The 22,664-nt window shown below is 35.1% G+C and overlaps 1 protein-coding gene across 1 annotated transcript; it reads right to left on the bottom strand.

The window, feature by feature from the left end:
• Positions 1–6,607: 6,607 nt before the first annotated feature.
• Positions 6,608–9,296, bottom strand: LOC115958444 (GPI-anchored protein LLG1). The gene is made up of 3 exons (XM_031076857.1): positions 8,961–9,296; positions 8,806–8,862; positions 6,608–7,253 (listed from the first exon to the last, which is right to left on the bottom strand). The coding sequence occupies exons 1-3, from the start codon at positions 9,061–9,063 to the stop codon at positions 6,895–6,897; spliced, it is 519 nt and encodes a 172-aa protein (XP_030932717.1). The 5' UTR covers positions 9,064–9,296; the 3' UTR covers positions 6,608–6,894.
• Positions 9,297–22,664: the final 13,368 nt, after the last annotated feature.

Genomic DNA, 22,664 nt, shown 5'->3' on the forward strand with positions numbered 1-22,664 from the left:
AGATAATAATACATCATTAGATACCAAAAAGATAATGTTGGGCACAAAAACAAATTATGAGGAAGAATAGAACTAAACCAATTGGTGAGAAAAACAACAACAAAATACCTATTTGAAGATGCAAGCAAGCTGATGTGTAGTAAGATAGTTAACTTATCATTTAGTATAACATACCTCATTATATCCTTCTTCAAATCTTTATAAGAACGAAATTGTAGCTTATATGGCCTTGGAAATATTGCAATACCTAATTTTGTACAATTATAATCAATTGCAAATTTTTGTTAGAAAATATATAGAAATTGTACAATTGTACATAAATCAAGGGACAAAATGGGCTTCTGCCCTTTTCAGCCAAACTAATTAGCATTTTGCCCTTCTTCCCAAACTAATTAAGGAAATGCCCCTCTTTTAAAACTCGATTTTCTCAAAATCGAGTTAAAAAAATAAAAAATTTCTGGAACCGTATAGTGACGTTTTTAAGGACCTATAGTGACGTTTTATAACTTGATATCCATGAAATCGAGTTATAGGCAATTTTATTGCCTATAACTCGATTTCATGAATATCAAGTTATAAAACGCCACTATATGTCTTTAAAAACGTCACTATAGGTCCTTAAAAACGTCATTATAGGGCTTAACTCGATTTTGAAAAAGTCGAGTTCCAAAAGAGGGGCATTTCCCTATTTAGTTTGGGAAGAAGGACAAAATGCTAATTAGTTTTCCCGAAACGGGCATTTGGCAATTTTGTCCATAAATCAAGTATTGAAAACTACAATCTGAACATAGTAATGATTACTCTAATTAATATATTTTTAATCAGTTGGAGTATGTTGCGATATTTGAATTAAGATTAATAAAAAAGTAGCAATAGTATCACATAATAACAACTACTCACACACATAAACGTGTATGTGTGTGCTTACACAAAAATATATACAAATGCATAAAGGTTGTATTAAAACTCTTCCATAAAAAATAAAAATAAAATCTTTTGGATAAAAACAACTTTCTTAGCTCAAGAGCTCTCCTAAGTCCTAACACCACCAAGCTACATGTCATGGTTCTTCTTAATCTCTACCACCAAAAAATTACACATTAAAATTATTAGTAACAATATAAAAGGATTAAAGTGCATGTATTTTCGTTAGGTTAAAGAAATGATCTTTCAAATTGTGTGGTTTTTTGTTAGACAATTATCTTTTTGCAATCGTCAAAGAGTTTTTTTTTTTTTTTTTTTGGTCGGAGTCTTCAAGTGTTAATTCTTGTGGAGGCTAAAACTTCATAAAACTCAAATGAAAATCAAGCAAATAACAACATTATTACATGTTACCTTTGCGAATGTCTCCCTTTTGGATGTATCAAATCAATCAAGAAAAATAATATATATGAATCAAGTTGTATATAACAATACCGAAACATCAACTTAACAACTACACAAATTCGGAAAATGGGAAAAAAAAGAAAAGAAAAGAAAGGAAAACAATAATTACATTGATATCATTGAAGTTGCAATGATGTTTCTTTCTCTGCAGATTGTGAAAGACATTGAGGAATTCAGAAAATAAATTAACTATCCGCCAAAAAAACAAATTTGGAAGATGTGGCACCATAATGTTAGACACAAATAATTAGTAAAATGCATAATTTAATATTATGCTTCCCCAAAAGGCCATACGAATCAAGTACATTTAATAAAAGAACAGCTTGATACTCGGAGGGAGAGAGAGAAAAAAATTACCATGAGGGACCCTAGGCAGGTATGTGCAAGATGGGGAATATTGTTGATTACCAACCCATGTGAATGAACATGGGGAAGATTCTTTTGCCCTTGGATCCAGCACAAATTTCATGAGATGAAAATAATTTTTCCTAGGAACACAATAAGACAACATGTTATTTTAGCAAACTATACAACACATAATTATAATCTTAGTAAATAGCAACATAAGCATAGCAAAAGCAAAATCAAAATGCATATTGTAACAGACGAAGAGAAGTAGGCGTGGTGTGCTCCTAAAAAAAAAAAAAAAGATGGTGTGGTATGCTTTGGGAATTGGAAAACTAAACATATGAAAATTCAAAAACAAAGAAGCTGAAGAAACGATGGTCAATTAAAACCTTTGGAGACTATGGTTAATTCGGAAAAGAAAGAGTCATTAACTATCTATTACTTGAAGTGTAGCAAAACAAAGAGTCATTCGAAAAATGAAGAGTTTTTATTTTTTATTTTGAGAAGATGGTGATAATTTACTTCTCCTTTTCAAAGAGTGTGCCACTTGACAAAACTTTAGGGCCTGTTTGGGTAAAGATTTTTCATCACTCAATTTTCGTCACTCAATTTCCATCACTCATCACTCATCACTCATAACTCATCACTCATCACTCATTTTTTCACACTCATTTGGCAACATCACTTTTATTTTCATCACTCAATTTTTTCACACTATTCATGGGTCCCATCACTCCCACACCTGTCAGCCAGTACAGTTTTTTTTTTTTTTTTTTAGTACCCAACTCACCGAAGCTAATATATATATATATAATTAAAAAAAAAAAAAAAAAAAAAAACCAAACCGAACAGCCAACCCAGAAAAGAAAAAAAAAAAAGAACAACGCCAACCCAGAAAAAGAAAAAAAAAAAAAAAAAAAGAACAACGCCAACCCAGAAAAAAGAAAAAAGAAAAAAAAGAACAACGCCAACCCAGAGAAAAAAAAATAAAAAAAAATAAAAGGTGGTCAAAAGTTGCGGCTGTGGGTCCCTCATGTGTGTTTATTTACGGAAATGCCATTGAGTTATGAGTTATGGAAACTGAAAACAGCCTTTTGTTGTTTTCAGTTTCCATAACTCATAACTCAAAAATCAGAGAATTGAGTGATGGAAATAGAGTTATGGAAACAGAGTTATCGTTTGGCCAAACAACCTTTTTACTATGGGTCCCACTATTTTTGAGTTATGAGTTAAGGAAACAGAGAATTGAGTTATCAAAAAACTCAATCCAAACAGACCCTTAGACTCTCACATGATAAGGTCTCTACTTTTATATATATATATATATATATATTGATATTGATTGATTGATTTTTGCCATTTGTGTTTCTTGATTTAACTTTTACTTATTTGATCAGAGGTAAATAAATAAATGATGATCTTTAATGACTTATAACTAATGACCATTGTAATCTTATTTTAGGGTAGGTAATATCATCAATTTATGAAGCACACTTATGATTTATGATTGCTTTCTATCAGGTTAAGACATATTAGGTTTTTTTTTTAGGCTGATTTCAGTTTCATATTTTTTATTCAACTATAAGAAATTTTACCAATTGACTAGTATACTTTAACTTCATTTTTTTTTTTTTTTTTAAATATCTTCAAACTATATGTTATGTCATTGAATCTTATCCCCAGCTCTAGTACGTGACATGATGTCATTAATTTTATATGGAAGTTTAAAATTCACTTTCAAATAGACATATATAAGTATAAAAAAAAAAGGCTTTCCTCTAAGTTTAGGGACTAAATTCTACAGCTTTTATATAAAATAAAAAAATAAAAATTTAGTGCTAATTACAACTTATCCACTTATGGTTTGACCGAAATTTAAGTTGTCTACCTATGATTTGAAATTTGACACTTTACCCATCTAAAATTAACTCAGTTAAGGTTCCGTAACCCAACTTTGTTAAAAATGGGGCTAAATATGTATTTTTGCTCCCATTTATGTCTCTTTCCTCAAAAAACAAGAAAAAAACATAGAAAAACAAGAGAAAGTAAGATCAAAAAGTGAGTGTTTTATAAAAATTAAGAACAAATATTACAACCACCATAGAAGCTTTTGTTAAGAATCATCAGATCCAACAAAAACAAATTCTTTCAGCCATTTCTAAGCAACCAACGAAGCTATAGCATCTAAAGCTTAAATCAAACCCAAAAATTCAAACTTCAAATTTGTTGCAACTCCATGGTTGATCTGAGAAGAAGGCTAGGGTTTGTGTTGAGTTTGGTTTCTGGGGTTCATTAATAGTGGGTTAGGATCAGGAGTTTTGACTAAAGGAAGTCTTTAGCGTGGATGTTTTGGTTTCAATTGAAGTTGTTAAATTAGTTTGAGGTTTGTTAATGGTGGGTTTGGGTTTGGGGCCATGAATTTGTTGAGATTAGGTGTGATATTTTGGTTTGGTTTTGTGGTGGAGGAAGGCTTAGTGGAGGATTTATTTTTCTTATGTTAGAATCATACGACTAGTGGGAGTAATTTGTTGGGGTTTATGCCCTAAAATCCAATTTATTGGCATGTCATAAATAATTAAATTGTTTAATTATATGAGATTATTTATAAATGAACTAATGTGACAATATCATAGTCCTTGAAATGCATTGTATGTGATTTCTTTGATTTAGTCACAAAAGATATAAATTACAAGTTCCTTGTAAACTCAAAACATAGTTCGTAGTCGGTGATGAAATTAGACATTTCATCTGCGAAAACTATAACACATCTACTAAGATGGCTTGTCTTGATCATGGAAGTGGAGACTTTTAGTTGATGTGTTGATGTGTCTTAAGTGTTAAGACATATTAAATTGGACCGTTGTGAGATTAATTATTCAATAAAAAACTGTCACCTGAATAATTAATCTCACGATTTCTAATTTCATAGACTCTCAATCCTGAGAGAATAGGGAACCCGATCATGAAATGTAGATTACTTTGATATATCAAGAGTGAGATCTAATATTGATGGTCAAAACCTCAGTATGTTGGGTAATCACACGTAGCATTGAGAGAACACATATTCTCAAGATGGAATCCATAATCTATTTCTTTAGAGATACGAAATATCTCATTGAGATAAGTTTAATGGGAACTGGTTATTCAGGGCACCCCCTTTAGTAAGGAGTTACTAAAATTTATATTTATTGAAATCGGATTTCAATAAATATGAATAACTAAAAGATTAAACCGGGTATTCAATGATAAAACAATTGTTTACAAAGTGACAGTTCATTATGACTTTGTTCATTATGGATATTTCATGGAATGGTCAAATGATATCATTAGAGTCTTGGGATATAATTTATTAATAAGGCATAGAGTGCACTTATATTTATATAGTAGTATTAAATATAATTAATGGCAACTTTGGACTTATCAAGAGTTGACAGATAAATCCAAGGCTCATTGGAGTTAGAGTTTTATTCGTTCCCTTTGGTCCCATCTCAAGCCATAAACTAAAACCCAATTAGGTAGGCCTAAAAGACTAACCCAATTAGATAATCAGTTTTTATTTAATAAGGGTTATTAAATAAAGTAACTACCAAGGTAGTTAGAATGTACGTATTATAAAAAGAAAAGAAAACAGTTTTTCTCTACAATGAGAAGAAGAAAAACTTTCTTTAAGAATCAACGTACATAGAGACTGATTGAGAGACCACTCTTTTCGGGCACCATGTGGAATTGGAATGTTGATTAGAGGTATTCTCAAGTCTTGGTTTTGAATTTCACTGCATCAAGATACGCTTTCTATTTTTTGTTTTAGAATTCAAGATTACATGTTATCTCTTATGAATGAAGTAGATCCGTATTTGTTAGTTCTACTGTATATTTTGTATGCAAACACAAAACCAGATTTTCCAACATAATTCTCTTTGACCTCTTAATTTTCCTAAAATCTTTCTTGTCCTCCTGCTGTTCAGTTTGGTCCTACAGCTAATTCCTTATAAGATTCATATCTACATCCTTGGATGATTTTGATTTGTGGGCATCATTGGCTATGGTTTTTCGCTTGAGTGATCTTCCACTATTAGGATTCTTGGCATCCTGCTCTATTGAATCCTTTACTGATCTATAATTACCTCTAGATTTTCTTTTTCTTAGACTTTCTTTTTGCCCATATGTTCATCTGGTGTGTTGTGACATCAAACCTTTGAATATGTCATCATTTGTTTAGTGATGTCTCTCCATCTTAATTATTTTATAAAACAGTTAAATTGCAAAAGAAAAGTAACCATAACCAAACCCTTGGATCAGTTGCTAATCCAAACTCCGTATGTGAAGAAAACAACATAAAGAACTATGTTCCTCCTATCTCTCAGTATGGGTATTTGCTAGAATCTGTCAATTTGATGCAATTAGTGTAAATGTAAGGTTGAAATGCTAAAACATTGCATAAAAGTTTTTATCAACCACTTTTTTGGTCTTATTTACTCTTGTTTTTCTATGTTTTTTCTTGTTTTTGGTGAAGAGAGACAAAAAGGATCAAAAATGCATATTTAAACCCATTTTTAATAGAGGTAGATTACAAAATCTTAATTAGGTTAATCTCATGTGAATAAAGTGTTAAATTTCAAATTACGAGTAAAACTTAAATTTTGACTAAACTAGAAACGTAAAAGTTGTAATTAGCCCAAAAACTTAAAAGGGGACTAAATTCTATAACTAAAGTTCTACATGCTCTACTTCCTATGGAAATGCCAAACGAACCCTTATGTTGTACCCTTTTTTTTATTTTTTTATTTTTTGAAATGCCTTATGTTGTACTTTGCCTCAGCGAGGAATTCATATTTAAATTTTATAATAGTCAAACACATAAAGACTGTAGTTCTGTTTAGTTTTTTTTTTTAATGAATAAAAATTGAAGTTTATCAACAATAAATAAAAGATACAACAACCAACCAATACCTAACCCCAACAGCTTGAGTGCAGCGAAGTACAAATTGATAAATAATGACTTAAAACTAATTTTTGGGTATGCCTAACTGAAATTTTATGAGCTCCAGCTGGTGATGATAGAATGGAAAACAAGGCCCAGAACCTAATGTATCAAAAAATTTCAATCTTCACAAGGTCATAGAGAAAAATAAAAAGAAAAAGATGGTTGACTTTTGGCCTTCATAAAGACTTAAATAATAACAGAAAGAAGCCGGCTGTGAGCATTAGCAGTGGCGAGGGATACATGTTGTGAGTCCCACTTTCATTGGCTGAAACTGATGGTGCTGGTGCAGGGCATGCAAGACCCTCCTTGCCTTCCCTGCACTCACTGGCAAAAAGGCCAGGTGGGTATTTTCCATAGAGGTTTATGTAGCTGAACATGGTTGAGGCACAATCATTTGTCAAATCATTTATCACATCCGCATAAGGGCAAGCAAAGTCCTTGAATGCTGGACAACACAATTTAGGTGAGTAGTTGGGTCCCTTGCATTTGCTTGTGATGATTGTGTAGTTCAGAAACTCGAAGTTCACAGGGCAAGCTGCAGATTTTGCATAAGTAAATATATCATCAGACCACTCTATTACCTTTGTCTATTGGGTAGAACAAGTGATTAATTATGAAATCAGAAAAGGTAATAATGCCTTGAAAAAGAAAATTTCCATAGTGGTTTATCAATTTTCCTTCACTTCCCTTACTGAATGATTCGTTCCCTAGATGGAAACAAAGCCTTAGTGTGAAACAATATACCATCTAAAGATAACATCAGTGACTTTCCTTAGGCAAGTTCTCTCTCAAATATGCCACCTCTCAAATCACAAAATATGGATGCTTTGCATAAACAAGCAAAAGAAGACTTGGATATGCACATCAGAAACCAGCCAGCTATATATACAATCCATGGCCCTGAATGGATCAGAGAGATAATTAAACTCATTATATCCATTCACAAAGTCAATCACCTAATTCACTCTCATTTGATTCAAAATGATCTGAAGCACCATTGTGGAAATTTATTTGACATAAAAATTAATCTGTATATCATATCCTGATCATTCAGTCATCTGCTATTTGCAGAGTAAGGTATACCGGTCACTTCCAATGATCTCTAATGCCACCCTTGTGCAATAGGCATCAAGTAATCTAAACAAATGCAAGAAGCTATCAGAAGAAAACTTAGAAGGCATCCTATAATATAAGATATTAACAAAGGAACTTTCACTCTATGAACCCAACTGCAGCATCACTTCCTCACACAAAAGCTATACATGAATAACAGAGAAATTATTTTTTCTGGAACAAATAACAAGCAAATATCCCACAAATATTTCAGGAAGAAAACCTTTTCAAAAGAAACCAATAATATCTCTGTTAATGTAGTATAACCATAATAACTTTGCTAATCTAGCAAGACCGAAAGAATAGCATACTTCGGGGGATACGGGAATAATTTGCCCCATAAAAAATAAGGTACATCAATTTTTAATTTTTAATCGTGTTTTATGTTTTTAAATGTTGAACCCCCAAAAAAGAACAGATGTGGCTGAACCAGATTAGTCTGTTTAGGATACATATCCAACCCCAATCAGTTTGTTGTAATTTTATGTTGTTGACAGTTGTAGAAAAGCTCATAATCATCTCTTTTAGTGCTATGGCAATGGAGCAAGAACCTTGAAAAAGGTTTCTACTCTTGAATTCGTTAGTCCTTCAGCCTTCAGGGCAAGATCTCCCTATTTTAATCACAAGTTTCTAATTTCGCAGCAAATAATTTCTCAGTGTCATATTTGCAATGCTACTAATAACTTAAAACCAGAAAGATATAACTAAAAAAAAAACGAAAATAACAGAAAGGAATATGAAAGTAAAAAACTAGTAGTAATTACAAGTGGGTATGCCTGAAAAGGCAAAATCCATCAGCCTATAGATAGATTTGATGGATCCAACGTGATCTAATTGAAAACTAAAAAATGGGCATAAACCAAAAAGTTGGGGCTTTTTAGCTATCAGATCCAATACCAATGCATTACAAAAACAAGAACAAACCCAGAAAATATCTGATCCAAAATAAAGAAATCAGTTGTGAAAGTGAGCACCTTTTTTAGCTTGAAGAAGGTTCCTGCCAGTAAATGACTGAGATTCAAACATACTATCTGCAATTACACACACAAAACGTTAGCAAAAAAAGAAAAAAAAAAAAAAAAAAAAAAAACAGAAAATATAACAAAGACTGTTGAAAAATGTGAAGTACCTGAAATGAAAGTAGAAGGAGAAGAAGAAGAAACAGGAAGACCCATCAAAAGGTAGGACAAGAGAATTGCAGAAAAGAAGCAGAAACATCGATTCCAGTCCATATTTTCTTGGATTTTCTTTGGGCTTGAGAAAGTGAGACACAGAGAGAGAAAAGAAGAAAGAGAGAGACCTTTTATTTATTGAACTCAACTAACTACTATACTCTACCTAGCTCCTTCAAGGCTTTGAGCTATTCAAGTTTCACACAAAAAGTTTACATAAGATTACAGGCAGTTTACAGACAGACATGAAGAGGAAAGTGGGACGCGCAAACACATATTAGTCAGAGTTGATGTTATTTATTAAGTTTGTTTTAATAAATAAATAAACATATTTTAATAAAGACAGAGACAGTCAGACATGATTGCTTGATTGATTGAAGTGGGTTACAGCAGGAAACGCGAAAACTGGATTTCCTCATGGTCCATGGAGAATGACCCCGTCAGCACACACCTACACTCCTTCGTGTAAGCTTCTCATTTATCATTTATATCGATATTTTTGTTTAATAAATTTGTCTTTTATATAATTTTAGCCATTTGTGTTTCTTGATTTCACTTTTATTTATTTGATTGGAGGTAAATGAATAAATGATGATCTTTAATCACTTGTAACTAATGACCATTTTAATCTTCTTTTATCAATTTATAAAGCACGCTTATTATTGACTTTTATTAATAGGTCAAGACTAATTAATTTTTAGTGTAAGTAAATCAAATTTCAAATTTTTTATTCCATTACAAAAGGTTTTAAGGATTGATTAATTTACTTTTTAAAATTATTCATTTATCTCCAACGTATATGTTATGTCATCAGATCTTATCCCTAGTTCTTGAGTAGGTGACATAATGTCATTAACTTTTTATAGAAGTTAAAATTTCACTTTTAAATCAAAATATAAGTAAAAAATTAGTTTTCCTCTAAGTTTAGGGACTAAATTCTATAATTAAAGTTCTACAGGCTTTACTTCCTATGGAAATTCCAAACGAACCCTTATTTTGTACTTTGTCATAGTGAAGAATTCATATATAAATTTTATAAGAGTCAAACAAATGCAACTTAAAAAAATTATAATAAAAATTATCAAGTAAAAGTTTCATGTATTTAAAATGTTTGTGTATTATATATTTACTTATCTGTCTGGTTCATTTTTATATCTATTCTATTGAGGAAAAGCTGTGATTTTCTTCCCTCCAAAGGTGTGGAAGAAAATCACAATTTCCATTAACAGAAACATAAGAAAGTAAATAATATGATATGGTCCTTAGTGAAATCTTTTGGAGGGAAGAATCTTCATTGATGTACCTAGATTAGGTTGCTCTTAGTAGAAGGAAAAGTCCTTTTTTAGGATGATAGCCCAAAAAGGTATTCAGTAGGGTCTTTTAAGAGATTCAAAAGGTCTGATGTTTTTTTTTTTTGTTCATCTATTTTCTTTGCTGATTTGGAGCTAATGAGAGGAAGATAGGGGAGAAGAAGATGAAGGAATGGTTTGCAGTGGCATGCACACAATGAAGACTATACGTGTTGATCAAAAGAAAAAGGAGGGATGGCGTTCATGGATTTAAAGCCCATCTTATAAAGCTTTTAGTAAAGCAAGGTTGGCGTCTCATCAACTATTAATTCCTCCTCTCTTTAAAGAAAATCTTTCCCTTTCACTTCCTTCACGCAAGCGAAAGTGAAACTATGTTTGCCGAAGTATTGTTGCTACAATAGACCTGTTAAGCAAGGTTCCAAGTGGCGAGTTGGCAATAGGATCCAAATTTAGTGTGAAAGGATAGATGGTTGCCCATAGATTCTAATTCGAAAGTGATCACCCTGGAAGGTGTTCGTGGAGGATTCTATAGTGGCAGATTTAATTGACACATATAGAGAGGCTTTTGGAAGAAAGAATTGATGCATGGTGTCTTCTTTGTCCAAATTTACTAATAGTTTAAGTCAAGTTTTGTCGAGTATTAAATGTTCAAGTTTGGCTTGATAACAAATATAAAATGTTGGCTTAAGCTTAAACGACAAACTATGTTTGAGCTTAAGCATGTTAGATAATCCAAAAGTTTGAACTTAGTTTGGCTTGGCTTGATTCATTAGTCAAGTCAATCTCAAGCTCAATATTAGGCTTTTTTGCTCAAGATTCAACACAAATACATTATCAAGATCATATTAAGCATATTATCAATCTCATTTGGTTTGGACATGTATTCTCAACTTCCAACTAATTTAGTAAGATATGAGTTTATTTTTCAAGCTCATATCAAGTTTTATTAACAGATCCATAAAACAGTCAAAACATGGACTTGTCTTTTTATTGAGCCATGTTGTTTACGAGCTTGTTTATGAACAACTTTTTTTGCTTGGGCTCAGCTCATTAATTAAATAAACCTAAAATTAAGTCTCAAGTTTGGTTTGTTTATAAACAAACAAACACGAGAGCTTTTTATCGAGCCACACCTCAAATTTAGTTTATTTACAGCCCTACCTACTACAGCAACCTACCAACACAGTATGTTAGAATGATATGGAATTAGTGAAACATGTATTGTGGTACTGTCCAAACGCTAAAAAGATAAGAGCATCCAGTGGCTTAAGCTCGCTTAGAGTATTAGTAGTAGTGAAGCTAAATAGTTATATAACTATTTTAGCTTCGCCAAAATACAAAAATGCATAGCATTTGTAGCAGTGGAGCTAAATAGCTATAATGCTATTTTAGCTCCACCAAAATACCAAAAACGGCCATGCAGCAGTGGAGGCATAGGCATAATTTTTAGCTGAACTGCTACAGTGCACATCTATAGATAGATGTGCACTGTAGCAGACATCTAAAAAAAAATTAATTTTTTATTCATCCCCAGATTAAAATAATACTGCTTTCTTTATTTTTTTCATTTCCTTCTCTCTCTCTCTCTCTCTCCGGCTTCTCTTCTTTCTTCCTCAATTTTTTTTTCTCTCTAGCTTGCCAGCCAACTCCCTCATTTCCCTTATCCCTCAGCTCGCCGGCCAGCTCCTCATCGTTGATCTGTTTCGTCGACCTAGCTCGCCAACCCACCCCAAGCCCCATCGCCGATCTCCCCAAGCCCCATCGCCCAGCTCGCCCAGTCCATCCCCAAGCCCCAAGCCGCCGCTAGGTTTCATCGTCGATCGTCGATCCAAGCTTTGGGTTTCATCCTCGAAGCCACCGCTGCCTTCCTCGTTGTGGGTTTTGTGGGTTTTTCCGTCAATCAAGCTTTGGTTTTTTTTTTTTTCCCCTACTGTGGACTGGTGGTGGTGGTGGTTGTGGCTGTGGCTGAGGAAAAAGATTGGAGATTTGATTTTTTTTTTTTTTTCTCCTGCTGTGGACTGGTGGGGGTGGTGGTGTGTGATGGTAGGGGTGGTTGTGGTTGGTGCTGTGGTTTTTTTTTTTTTTTTTTGTATTGGTATATATTATTTTATTGTAGTGATTATAATATTTTATTGTGATGTTTATATTATTTTATTGTGTTGAAAGTTAAAATAAATCCACTACTGCAGTATGTGTATAGATAAAATAGATAAAAGAACTTTTATTGAAGCTAAATAGCTAAAATTATAGATTCACTGCTGTGGATACTGAATAATAGAGCTATATCTAAAATTTTTTAACTTTTTGCTATAGTACACAGCTATAAGAAGCTAAAATATATATATATATATTTTATAAACTTCTCTCTCCTCTCTCATTAAAATAATATTTTTTCTTTTTCTTTTTTTCTCTCTCTCAAGCATCCCTCATCTTCTCTCTGCTTCGCCGGCCAGCTCGCTGGCGGTGGTGCTCATAAAATCCATATAAAACCCACCGAATCAAACACCCAACCACCAGAAAAACACTGGATTGGACTACCAGCAATGCCGATCCACCAAACCCACATCACAAAACATAAAACACAAACCCACAGAGATAGAGTAGAGAGAAAGATCGAAGCAATGCCGGTCCAAATTCCATACAACCACCACAAAACACAAACCCACATCACAAATCACAAACCCATGGCAGATCGGTTAGAGTAGAGAGAAAGATCACAAACCCATGGCACAACCCACAAACCGGCACTGGTGAGGAAGGCGAGAGCCTCTGGTGGTTTGTTGATCGAGTTGTGGTGGTGGGTTACCGATTGGTTTGCAATTTTGGGTTGTTGGGTTTTTTCTTGATGGGTTTGGTAACAGCGGTGGGGGTTTGGGTTGTGATCACGGTGGCTGGGCTATGAGTTTGGTGGGTCTCAGTGAGTCAATTTGCGATGATGGGTTGTGATCATGGTGGCTGGGCAGTGGGTATCTGGCAGTGATTATGGTTGCTGGGTAGTGGGTATTTGGAGGTGGCTATGGCTGGGTTGTGACGTGGGGGTTTAGGTGGCAATGGGTTTGCTGAGTTGAGAAGAAAGAGTGAAAGTTGGATCACTTTCATCTTGGTTCAAAGAAAGAGAAAGAGCGGAGAGGAAGAGAGAGGAAGAGAGAGAAAGAGAGAATAATAAATAATAAAGAAAAAATAAAGAAGGGATATTTAATTGAAGTAGTAAATTTTCTCAAATTTTTTTTATTTTTTTTTTGAAGTGGAAAAAAAATATCATTGTAGTGGAGGGGGCGGCGGTGGAAGAGTTGGTGCAGCAGCGGTAGCGGTTGCGGTTGTGGTGATTGTGATTGTTTATTGTAGTGGATATATTATTTTATTCTAGTAGATATATTATTTTATTGTGATGTTTATATTATTTTATTGTGTTAAAAGTTAAAATAAATTCACTGCTGCTGGATATTTTGTAAAATGAGTAGGTAAAATAGATAAAGTAATTTTTTGTGATGTCAAATAGCTAAATTTTTAATTCCACCGCTGTGGATGCTCTTATGAGGTACGCTATGGATGTTGTTTCTATAGATTTCTTGTTGCAAGTTTGGAAAAGAAGCTAGAAGTACTGAAATGGGAAAAACTCGCTAGAGAAGGCTTCACCTTTCCTCTTTAGATGTATTGCAAATGATGTATCCTCAACTTAACCTCAAATGAAATATACTGAATTGTGAGAGAGGGAAATGAAATTTAGAGTATAATTCTGCCGCTGTTTTATTAAACATTATCTTGCTTAAATACAATGGGGATGATATTATGAACCAAGATCTTGTGCTGAATAAATTGTTATTTAAATTACTACTAGTATTTGAATTTAGGCTTAGTGATAAATCTTTATCTAAATAAGGTAGTAGTAAATTAATATTGTTATTTGCTTATATACAAATCAATTCCTATGTTTTAGGATATGATTGGTTTCTAAGTTTTAGAATTTGTTGATGTTGTTATTTTATCTTAGTAAAAATGTTATGAACGTAGCATTTTTTAACTTATAATGAAAATTAAGCACAAAATTAAATCAAAAAATCTATTACCTCTCAAGTTTTGAAAGAAAGACTAATCACCTCAAATTGACTAATTTATCTTTTTTTCATCCCGGTTCACAACAATTAATCTGAAAATACAATTGGATAATAACGAAAAAATTGGAAAAACCCAACCGGTAAGATAATGCCCAACTGAAAATGCCTATCATCCTAGAACTAGGAACTTTATTGAGAGAGAAACTCTATCACCACCTATCACAACTACCAGGTCCAAAGGAGACCAAATCGCGTTTATAAAAAAATGCAAAACACAACGTTACTTTTTTTTTTCTTTAGATTTTCTATTCACACTCCACTTGACTTCAATTTCACATTTCTAAAAATTAGACTAACATTAGACTTTTTATTTATATCAACTTCTTTAATTTAAAGTGTGTATATATATATATATATATATCAAATAATTCATAATGAATACCTATCATATGGGTTTTTTTTTCTTCTACCTATAACCTTATGTATTTGTTTACTTTAATTTTTTATTCCATTAAATTGAATAGGTTGTGTGTATTTTTTATTTATTTTTTGTTTAACCTAATTTGCTTAAGTTTTATCCAATTTATATGATTATGGTTTGAGAATCAATCATTAAATATGCATAGACATGATTTTTTAAAATTATTTTGTGTTTTATGACATGGGTTCCAATGGTGATATGTTGCTTTCATCCTCTCAATTTTGATTTAAGAGAACAATATTCTTTTTAGCTTATTATTAAGCAATTCTTGATAAATTTTTTTTTTTTTTTTTTGATTGAAATAGTTTTGGCTAACTATTAGAGTTGTACACTTTGACCTATAAAAGAAGGCAGTTTGTCCATTTAGTTTTTATTTTTATTTTTTATCAATCGTTAAATATGGTTTGACATTACTTTTATCGATTGTTAAATTTTCTAATAAAGAACAATGACAAACAAGAACAAGGATACATTAAAAATATAGTTGTGGGGCCCAAATGATTTATGGGCCAGGCCCATCTACCCAGGGAGAATCCGAAGGCCCAAGCCGAGGAGGGCTATGGCCCAAGCTCGACAAAATAGCCTATGGATACTGCCGAGGACAGCTCAGTCCTCGGCAGACCCAAAGTCCCCCCTGAAAGAGGGGTAAAAACGGTATAGGACTGAAACTTGGAAGAAAGATCTAGAATATCCAGGGAAAGCTGCCCTTACTGCCATTCAATGCTTTGAACCTGACAGAGCCGCATTCTTTGGCTTTTACAACCACCCCCAACGACTTTGAATATGGGCTGATTGGACAAGTATCAATCCTGGAAAGGTTGACCCTATACGTGGACGAAGGACAATGAACGCAGGCAAATATAAAAGGAAAAATAAGTAACCTAAAGGAGGGGGTTGGGAAAAAAGGCCAAAAACCAGAGCCTCCCAGCCCACCTCCAGGAGAAAGACTCCAGGGGTGAAGGAAAACTTAAACTTGTATGAACACCACGAAAAACCCACCGCCTGTCAACCAAGGCCTAGCCTTCCAAACCCACGCTCTACAAATGATATTATTAGGGGCATTTTTACGTGCGAACCGAACCCGACACTGTTACGGTCCGCCACGAATCGTGTCCTTACAATTGGCGCCGTCTGTGGGAAAGGCTTGTGTGTTGGTATAGGATGTGGGTCGATAGAGTTTCTTCGTTATTTCTAACCGTTGGTTATAGAGTTTTAGTATAAAATTCTGCTAGGGGCTACGTTTCTTGACTAGGGGCTTGGCTGAGGAGCTAACTCCCTTAAAGCCAAGGTCTCCCGTAAAGAGCAAACTAGGCACTTGATAGCGTTAATCGTATGGACAAACTCTAGGGGCTTGGTTGAGGAGCTAACTCCCCTAAAACCAAGATCCCACACAAAGAGAAAACTAGGTTTTGGACAGAATCAGGGCATTGTATGGTCCACGGACTCAAGCCTATGGGGAAACCAACTACCTGGACGAGGAAAACTAGGTTTTGGACAGAACCAAGGCATTGTATGGTCCACGGACTCAAGCCTATGGGGAAACCAACTACTTGGATGAGGAAAACTAGGTTTTGGACAGACCCAAGGCCTTGCATGGTCCACGGACTCAAGCCTATGGGGAAACCAACTACCTGGATGAGGAAAACTAGGTTTTGGACAGAACCAAGGCATTGCATGGTCCACGGACTCAAGCCTATGGGGAAACCAACTACTTGGATGAGGAAAACTAGGTTTTGGACAGAACCAAGGCATTGCATGGTCCACGGACTCAAGCCTATGGGGAAACCAACTACCTGGATGAGGAAAACTAGGTTTTGGACAGAACCAAGGCATTGCATGGTCCACGGACTCAAGCCTATGGGGAAACCAACTACTTGGATGAGGAAAACTAGGTTTTGGACAGAACCAAGGCATTGCATGGTCCACGACTCAAGCCTATGGGGAAAACCATGAGGAAAACTAGGTTTTGGACTTGACGGACTCAAGGGGGAAACCAACTACTTGGATGAGGAAAACTAGGTTTTGGACAGAACCAGGGCATTGTATGGTCCACGGACTCAAGCCTATGGGGAAACCAACTACCTGGATGAGGAAAACTAGGTTTTGGACAGAACCAAGGCATTACATAGTCCTCGGACTCAAGCCTATGGGGAAACCAACTGCCTGGATGAGGAAAACTAGGTTTTGGACAGAACCAGGGCATTACATAGTCCTCGAACTTAAGCCTATGGGGAAACCAACTACCTGGATGAGGAACCAACTATTTAAAAAAAAAAAACTATGGCACATAAACCTCAAAATCCATCCGAAGAGAACTCCGCGTTAACAGATGGGTTAATACCTTGATTGCGTGGATTCCTCGGTCTACCCTCTGATCCCCAATATCAAAGGGGTTGATGTGATACAGCGCAACATATTACCCAAAAGCACAACCAAAGCCCCTCGCTACTCGGCTACCCTCTCGGACGAATGACTTAGAGTTTATCGTTCTCGGACATCGCTCTAGTATGCATCGCGCAGCACTCAGCGGTTATCCCGGTTAGTTCCAAGAGTTTAATTTATTGATGATTAACCTTGTTATGCTTGATAATATTTGTAAGTTTAAACTAGTAGGAATCTGTGTTAAGGCATTTTTCTGCCTGGAATATCATTAAGGGCAAGCTTATATTTAATATTCATGCATAAAGTAGTTGTTACGGAGAAGAAAGATCTGTATAGAGGAATAGACACATATTTTATTAAGACAAAGGAACAGTACAGTGTACAATGAAAAGCTGAAACAAAGCCTACATCGAAGCTAACTACGTAAGTAACGACAAATACAAGAGAGTGAAGATAAAGCCGAGGAGGTAGCACAGAGGAGAAGTTGGCTACTGCCTCGAGACCTTATTCCTCCTCAATGCTTTTGCACGCCCATAACTCAGGTAGCAAAAGAACCCAACTTGGGGCCTGCACCGGTTAAGAAAAGGTGCAGGGAACCTGACCTCAGGCTAACACCATCTACAGAGAAGGTGCAGGGAGCCGGAAGTCGGGGAGCCCCCGCAAAAATTTGCCTGCTACAAGGCAGACAGCGCTGATGGCGGAAATTCCTTCTTCTGACATACCAAAAATCTGGCATGACCAGAACCTGCTTCGGATTTTGACTAAAAGAAGGAGGAGTACCATCTTCCTCCTGTCAAGACGGAGGACTAGCTTGAATCTGTGCCATCCTTGTCCATACCATATTACCTTGAGGATTCGGTGCCTCTGAAGCGTGCGGAGACCTTTCATCCCCATCCACGCCTCAAACATCTTGCTTTGAGGCAGTGGCACTAGAAAGAGAGATCGCGGATATGGAAGAAATATAGTTCTGAAGGGAACAGGAAAGTTCATGTGCAAGTGAAGTGATCCCCTATCCCATTTATACCCAGAAGTAAACCGGTGACATTTAATTCACGCAGCGTCCTAAGGAACGCTACAGACAAAACGTCTCTGGCTCGATTTCCAACGTCGTCTGCAACCCTGAGGTTAAAGGAGTCTCGAGAAGGCGCACCTCGAACACTGGGATGCCAAAAAGTACCGCGGGATCAAAGACTACGGAAATAACTCTCAATTTGTGGGCCCAGTAAATTCGCGGCCTAGGCCCGTTCAGCATATGGGCCCAGGGACAAAACCAAGGCCTTGCATGGTCCTCGGACTCAAGCCTATGGGGAAACCAAGTACAAAAAAGAAAAAATCACAAGTTTTGGACAGAACCAAGGCATTGCATGGTCCTCGGACTCAAGCCTATGGGGAAACCAAGTACAAAAATTATAATTATTACAAGTTTTGGACAGAACCAAGGTCTTGTATGGTCCTCGGACCCAAGCCAATGGGGAAACCAAATACTTGGATAAGAAAAGGTTTGAATTTCGTAAGATGGGTTACTTGATAAAAATGTCAGGTCACTTCATCCACGGCTTAAACACCATAAAAGGTTAAGACTAATAAAGTTGTAAGGAAGGTGGTGGAACGCCCCAGCATTTAGTCGTATAAGAAGGCTGTTCATTTGGTGGGTGATATATCTTCAAATGGTTATTCCTCACACGGCATCAAACCTTCGTTTTTCTCCTCGGCTAGCATGGGGTAAGTATTACTTTTCACTGGTCGGCCTTATTGTGCCAAGCATTTCTATTAAAGTTATGGCGACATCTTTTTATTATCAAGTATTTTGGTCTTAGTCGTCATTGATTTAGATGCTATATTATTGTGCCGAGCAGCGTTTGTAAATTTAAAAAAAAAGGCATAGAGACAAAACATGCGAAATAAAATAACAACAATTTTTATTAATACGAAAAATTATTACAACGTACAAAGAGGGGCTCAAACGAGCCTATACAAAATGTGAACTGCCTAAGCAACAATTACATCCGTAGTACAGATAAGTAAACTGTTAGGCGTCTTTTAAACTCGTCTTCAAAGTCTCTCCAATCTCTGCCTCAATACTGCTCATATTACGATAAGAACCTTCTTTGGGAAAAAATGAAGGAGAAGGAAATAGTAAGGAAGAAATCAATGAAGAAGATGGAGGAGATGAATGAAGAAGATGGAGGACATGAGTAAAGAAGGAGGAGAAGAAGAGAGAAGAGATGAAAAGAAAGAAAAATGAGCAAAAGAGGGAGAAGTGAAAGCACCAGGATGGATCTGGTGCTGGGAAGACTAAGAAAGGGAGACGGAGGATAGCACCAGTGAAGGAAGAGAGGAAGAAGTAGAGACACTTAGTCCCTGCCTCGATCCTGACTCCCAACACACTAGAGCCATACTAGGTATGCTCATAGGAGAGCGGTTGGTACTGATGATGGGTGTTCTCGACTCAGTCACGCCGAAAGTTTGACGTGACAAATCCCTGCTTCGGATTTTGACTGAAAGAAGGGTGAGGTTGATTTTGAGTCTTCGCCACCCCTGTCCCGATCGAGCCATAATGAGCTTTATTGGAACATGGCGTTTATGGGAGGGGTTTGGCTCCTGCATCACTCGTTGTTATGGTAAAGTGTATCATGATTTAGTTTATAAACCAGTGGGTAAAATGAACCCTAGGAGAGGCCAAGTGTTTCAAATCTCAGAAGGATGAAAATGGATTCTTTACAAAAACAATAACCTCCTCCCTTCCTTCTTATACAGAGGGTGGAGCGGGAGACATTTAATAGGTTCAGATCTCCAAAGGAATCTGCCAACACAAACATGCCGGTTCCGTTTCTCCACCCCATCAAAACAAACCGCCGAATTAAAGTAGTCTCGTAAATAGTGGTCATTAAAAGCGCGTCTTGGATACCCAAACGACAAGAACGCGTCAAGCGCGAAATCAAAAAACTGTCTCATAGACCGGTGCATTTCTTGGACAGATGAAGAGCCGCCAGCATTATTAAAAGGCCAAATTGATTGGGCCGTAGGAAGAAGTTCGGCATCACCAAAACCCCCCTTTCCAACCAAGAGGTTGGACAGCCAGGTTTTGAGGGACTATTGTGGGACCCAAATGATTTATGGGCCAGGCCCATCTACCCGGGGAGAATCCGAAGGCCCAAGCCGAGGAGGGCTATGGCCCAAGCTCGACAAAATAGCCTATGGATACTGCCGAGGACAGCTCAGTCCTCGGCAGACCCAAAGTCCCCCCTGAAAGAGGGGTAAAAACGGTATAGGACTGAAACTTGGAAGAAAGATCTAGAATATCCAGGGAAAGCTGCCCTTACTGCCATTCAATGCTTTGAACCTGACAGAGCCGCATTCTTTGGCTTTTACAACCACCCCCAACGACTTTGAATATGGGCTGATGGGACAAGTATCAATCCTGGAAAGGTTGACCTTATACGTGGACGAAGGACAATGAACGCAGGCAAATATAAAAGGAAAAATAAGTAACCTAAAGGAGGGGGTTGGGAAAAAAGGCCAAAAACCAGAGTCTCCCAGCCTACCTCCAGGAGAAAGACTCCAGGGGTGAAGGAAAACTTAAACTTGTACGAACACCACGAAAAACCCACCGCCTGTCAACCAAGGCCTAGCCTTCCAAACCCACGCTCTACAAATGATATTGTTAGGGGTATTTTTACGTGCGAACCGAACCCGACACTGTTACGGTCCGCCACGAATCGTGTCCTTACAATAGTGTATAAAGAGGTATTCAACAATCTTCTAAAGATACAAAATTCTCATTAGAGCACAATTAGTATGTTACAAAATAATAATATTTTATTTAGGTGTTATCATTTTTTATTTGATAGTTATTATACTAATACAATTTATTCCTTTTGTTATTATAATAATTATTTATTTCGTTATTGTTTATTAGAAAAAATATGTATTCTATAAGTTTATTATAAAACTGTGCAACACATGACCCTTTAACTTGTATATATATAAAAACTGAAGTGTAATATTTAATATTACTATACTCTTGTTGTGTCACCTCATTTGCCACGTTATTCACTACATAATCATTCTTTTTCTTATTTATTTATCATCCTTCAATTGTTTTTTACAATATTAAATATATAAATAAATAGATTGATGACTTTACTCATTCATCTTGGGAAGCTTTAGCTTTACATATAATTATGCCTTTACATATAATTATGCCTTTACATATTCATCTACTTTAGTTTAGGTATTTTTAACTAAACAATTAAATCAATGAAGAATTAAAAACCAAGAACAATGTTTATACATACCTATTTATACTATATATAATAATGGAAGTTTTGCAATAAATTTTATAAACCACTTTTTGCACCTCGTAATTAAAATCATTTCTTCTTCTTCTTCTTCTTATTATTATTATTTTTTTGCAATTTTTACCCTATCCAACCTTTCATAATCTTCAACAATAATTGTCTTCTTAATTCAATCTTTCGTCTCCTCCAATCGTTGTCCTTTTAAATTTTTAATTTGATTCCCTTTATAGGTTTTTAAATTTTATCTTTTATATCTTCTTGAATTCTACCGTTTCACTTTGTTCAACTTTCATCGACTTCCACTCTTCCTCTTCCATCTTAATTTTCATATTAAACTAGTTAAAGGCCTACGCATTGCATGGTTTTATCATAAATTTATAGAATATATATTTTATCTGATAAACAATAACGAAATAAATAATTATTATAATAACAAAAAGAATAAATTGCATTGGTATAATAACTATCAAATAAAAAATGATAACACCTAAATAAAAAAAATTATTATTTTGTAACATACTAATTGTGCTCTAATGAGAAATTCGCATCTTTGGGAATTCATTGAATACTTCCTTTGTACACTATATTTTTAGTGTATCCTTGTTCTTGTTTGTCATGGTTCTTTATCAGAAAATTTAATGATCGATAAAAATCATGTCAAACCATATTTAATGATTGATAAATAAAATAAAAAAACTAAATGGATAGACTGCCTTCTTTTATAGGTCAAAGTGTTAGTTAGCCAAAGCTATTTCAATCAGGGAAAAAAAAATCAACTTTTTTATGAACAATTTATCATCAAATTTATATCAAGACATGGTTAATAATAAGCTAAAAAGAAGATTGTTCTCTAAATCAAAATTGAGAGGATGAAAGCAACATATCACAATTGGAACCCACGTCATAAAACACAAAATAATTTAAAAAATCATGTCTAAGCATATTTAATGATTGATTCTCAAACCATAATCATATAAATTGGATAAAACTTAAGCAAATTAGGTTAAACAAAAGACAAAAAATACACAAAACCTATTCAATTTAATGGAAAAAATTTAGAGTAAACAAATACTTACTTGTAGGTTGTAGGAAGAAGAAGAGAAGAATAGAGAAAAAGAATCATAAAGTAGTT

Source organism: Quercus lobata, chromosome 8 (assembly GCF_001633185.2).
Source record: "Quercus lobata isolate SW786 chromosome 8, ValleyOak3.0 Primary Assembly, whole genome shotgun sequence".
Lineage (NCBI taxonomy): Eukaryota > Viridiplantae > Streptophyta > Magnoliopsida > Fagales > Fagaceae > Quercus > Quercus lobata.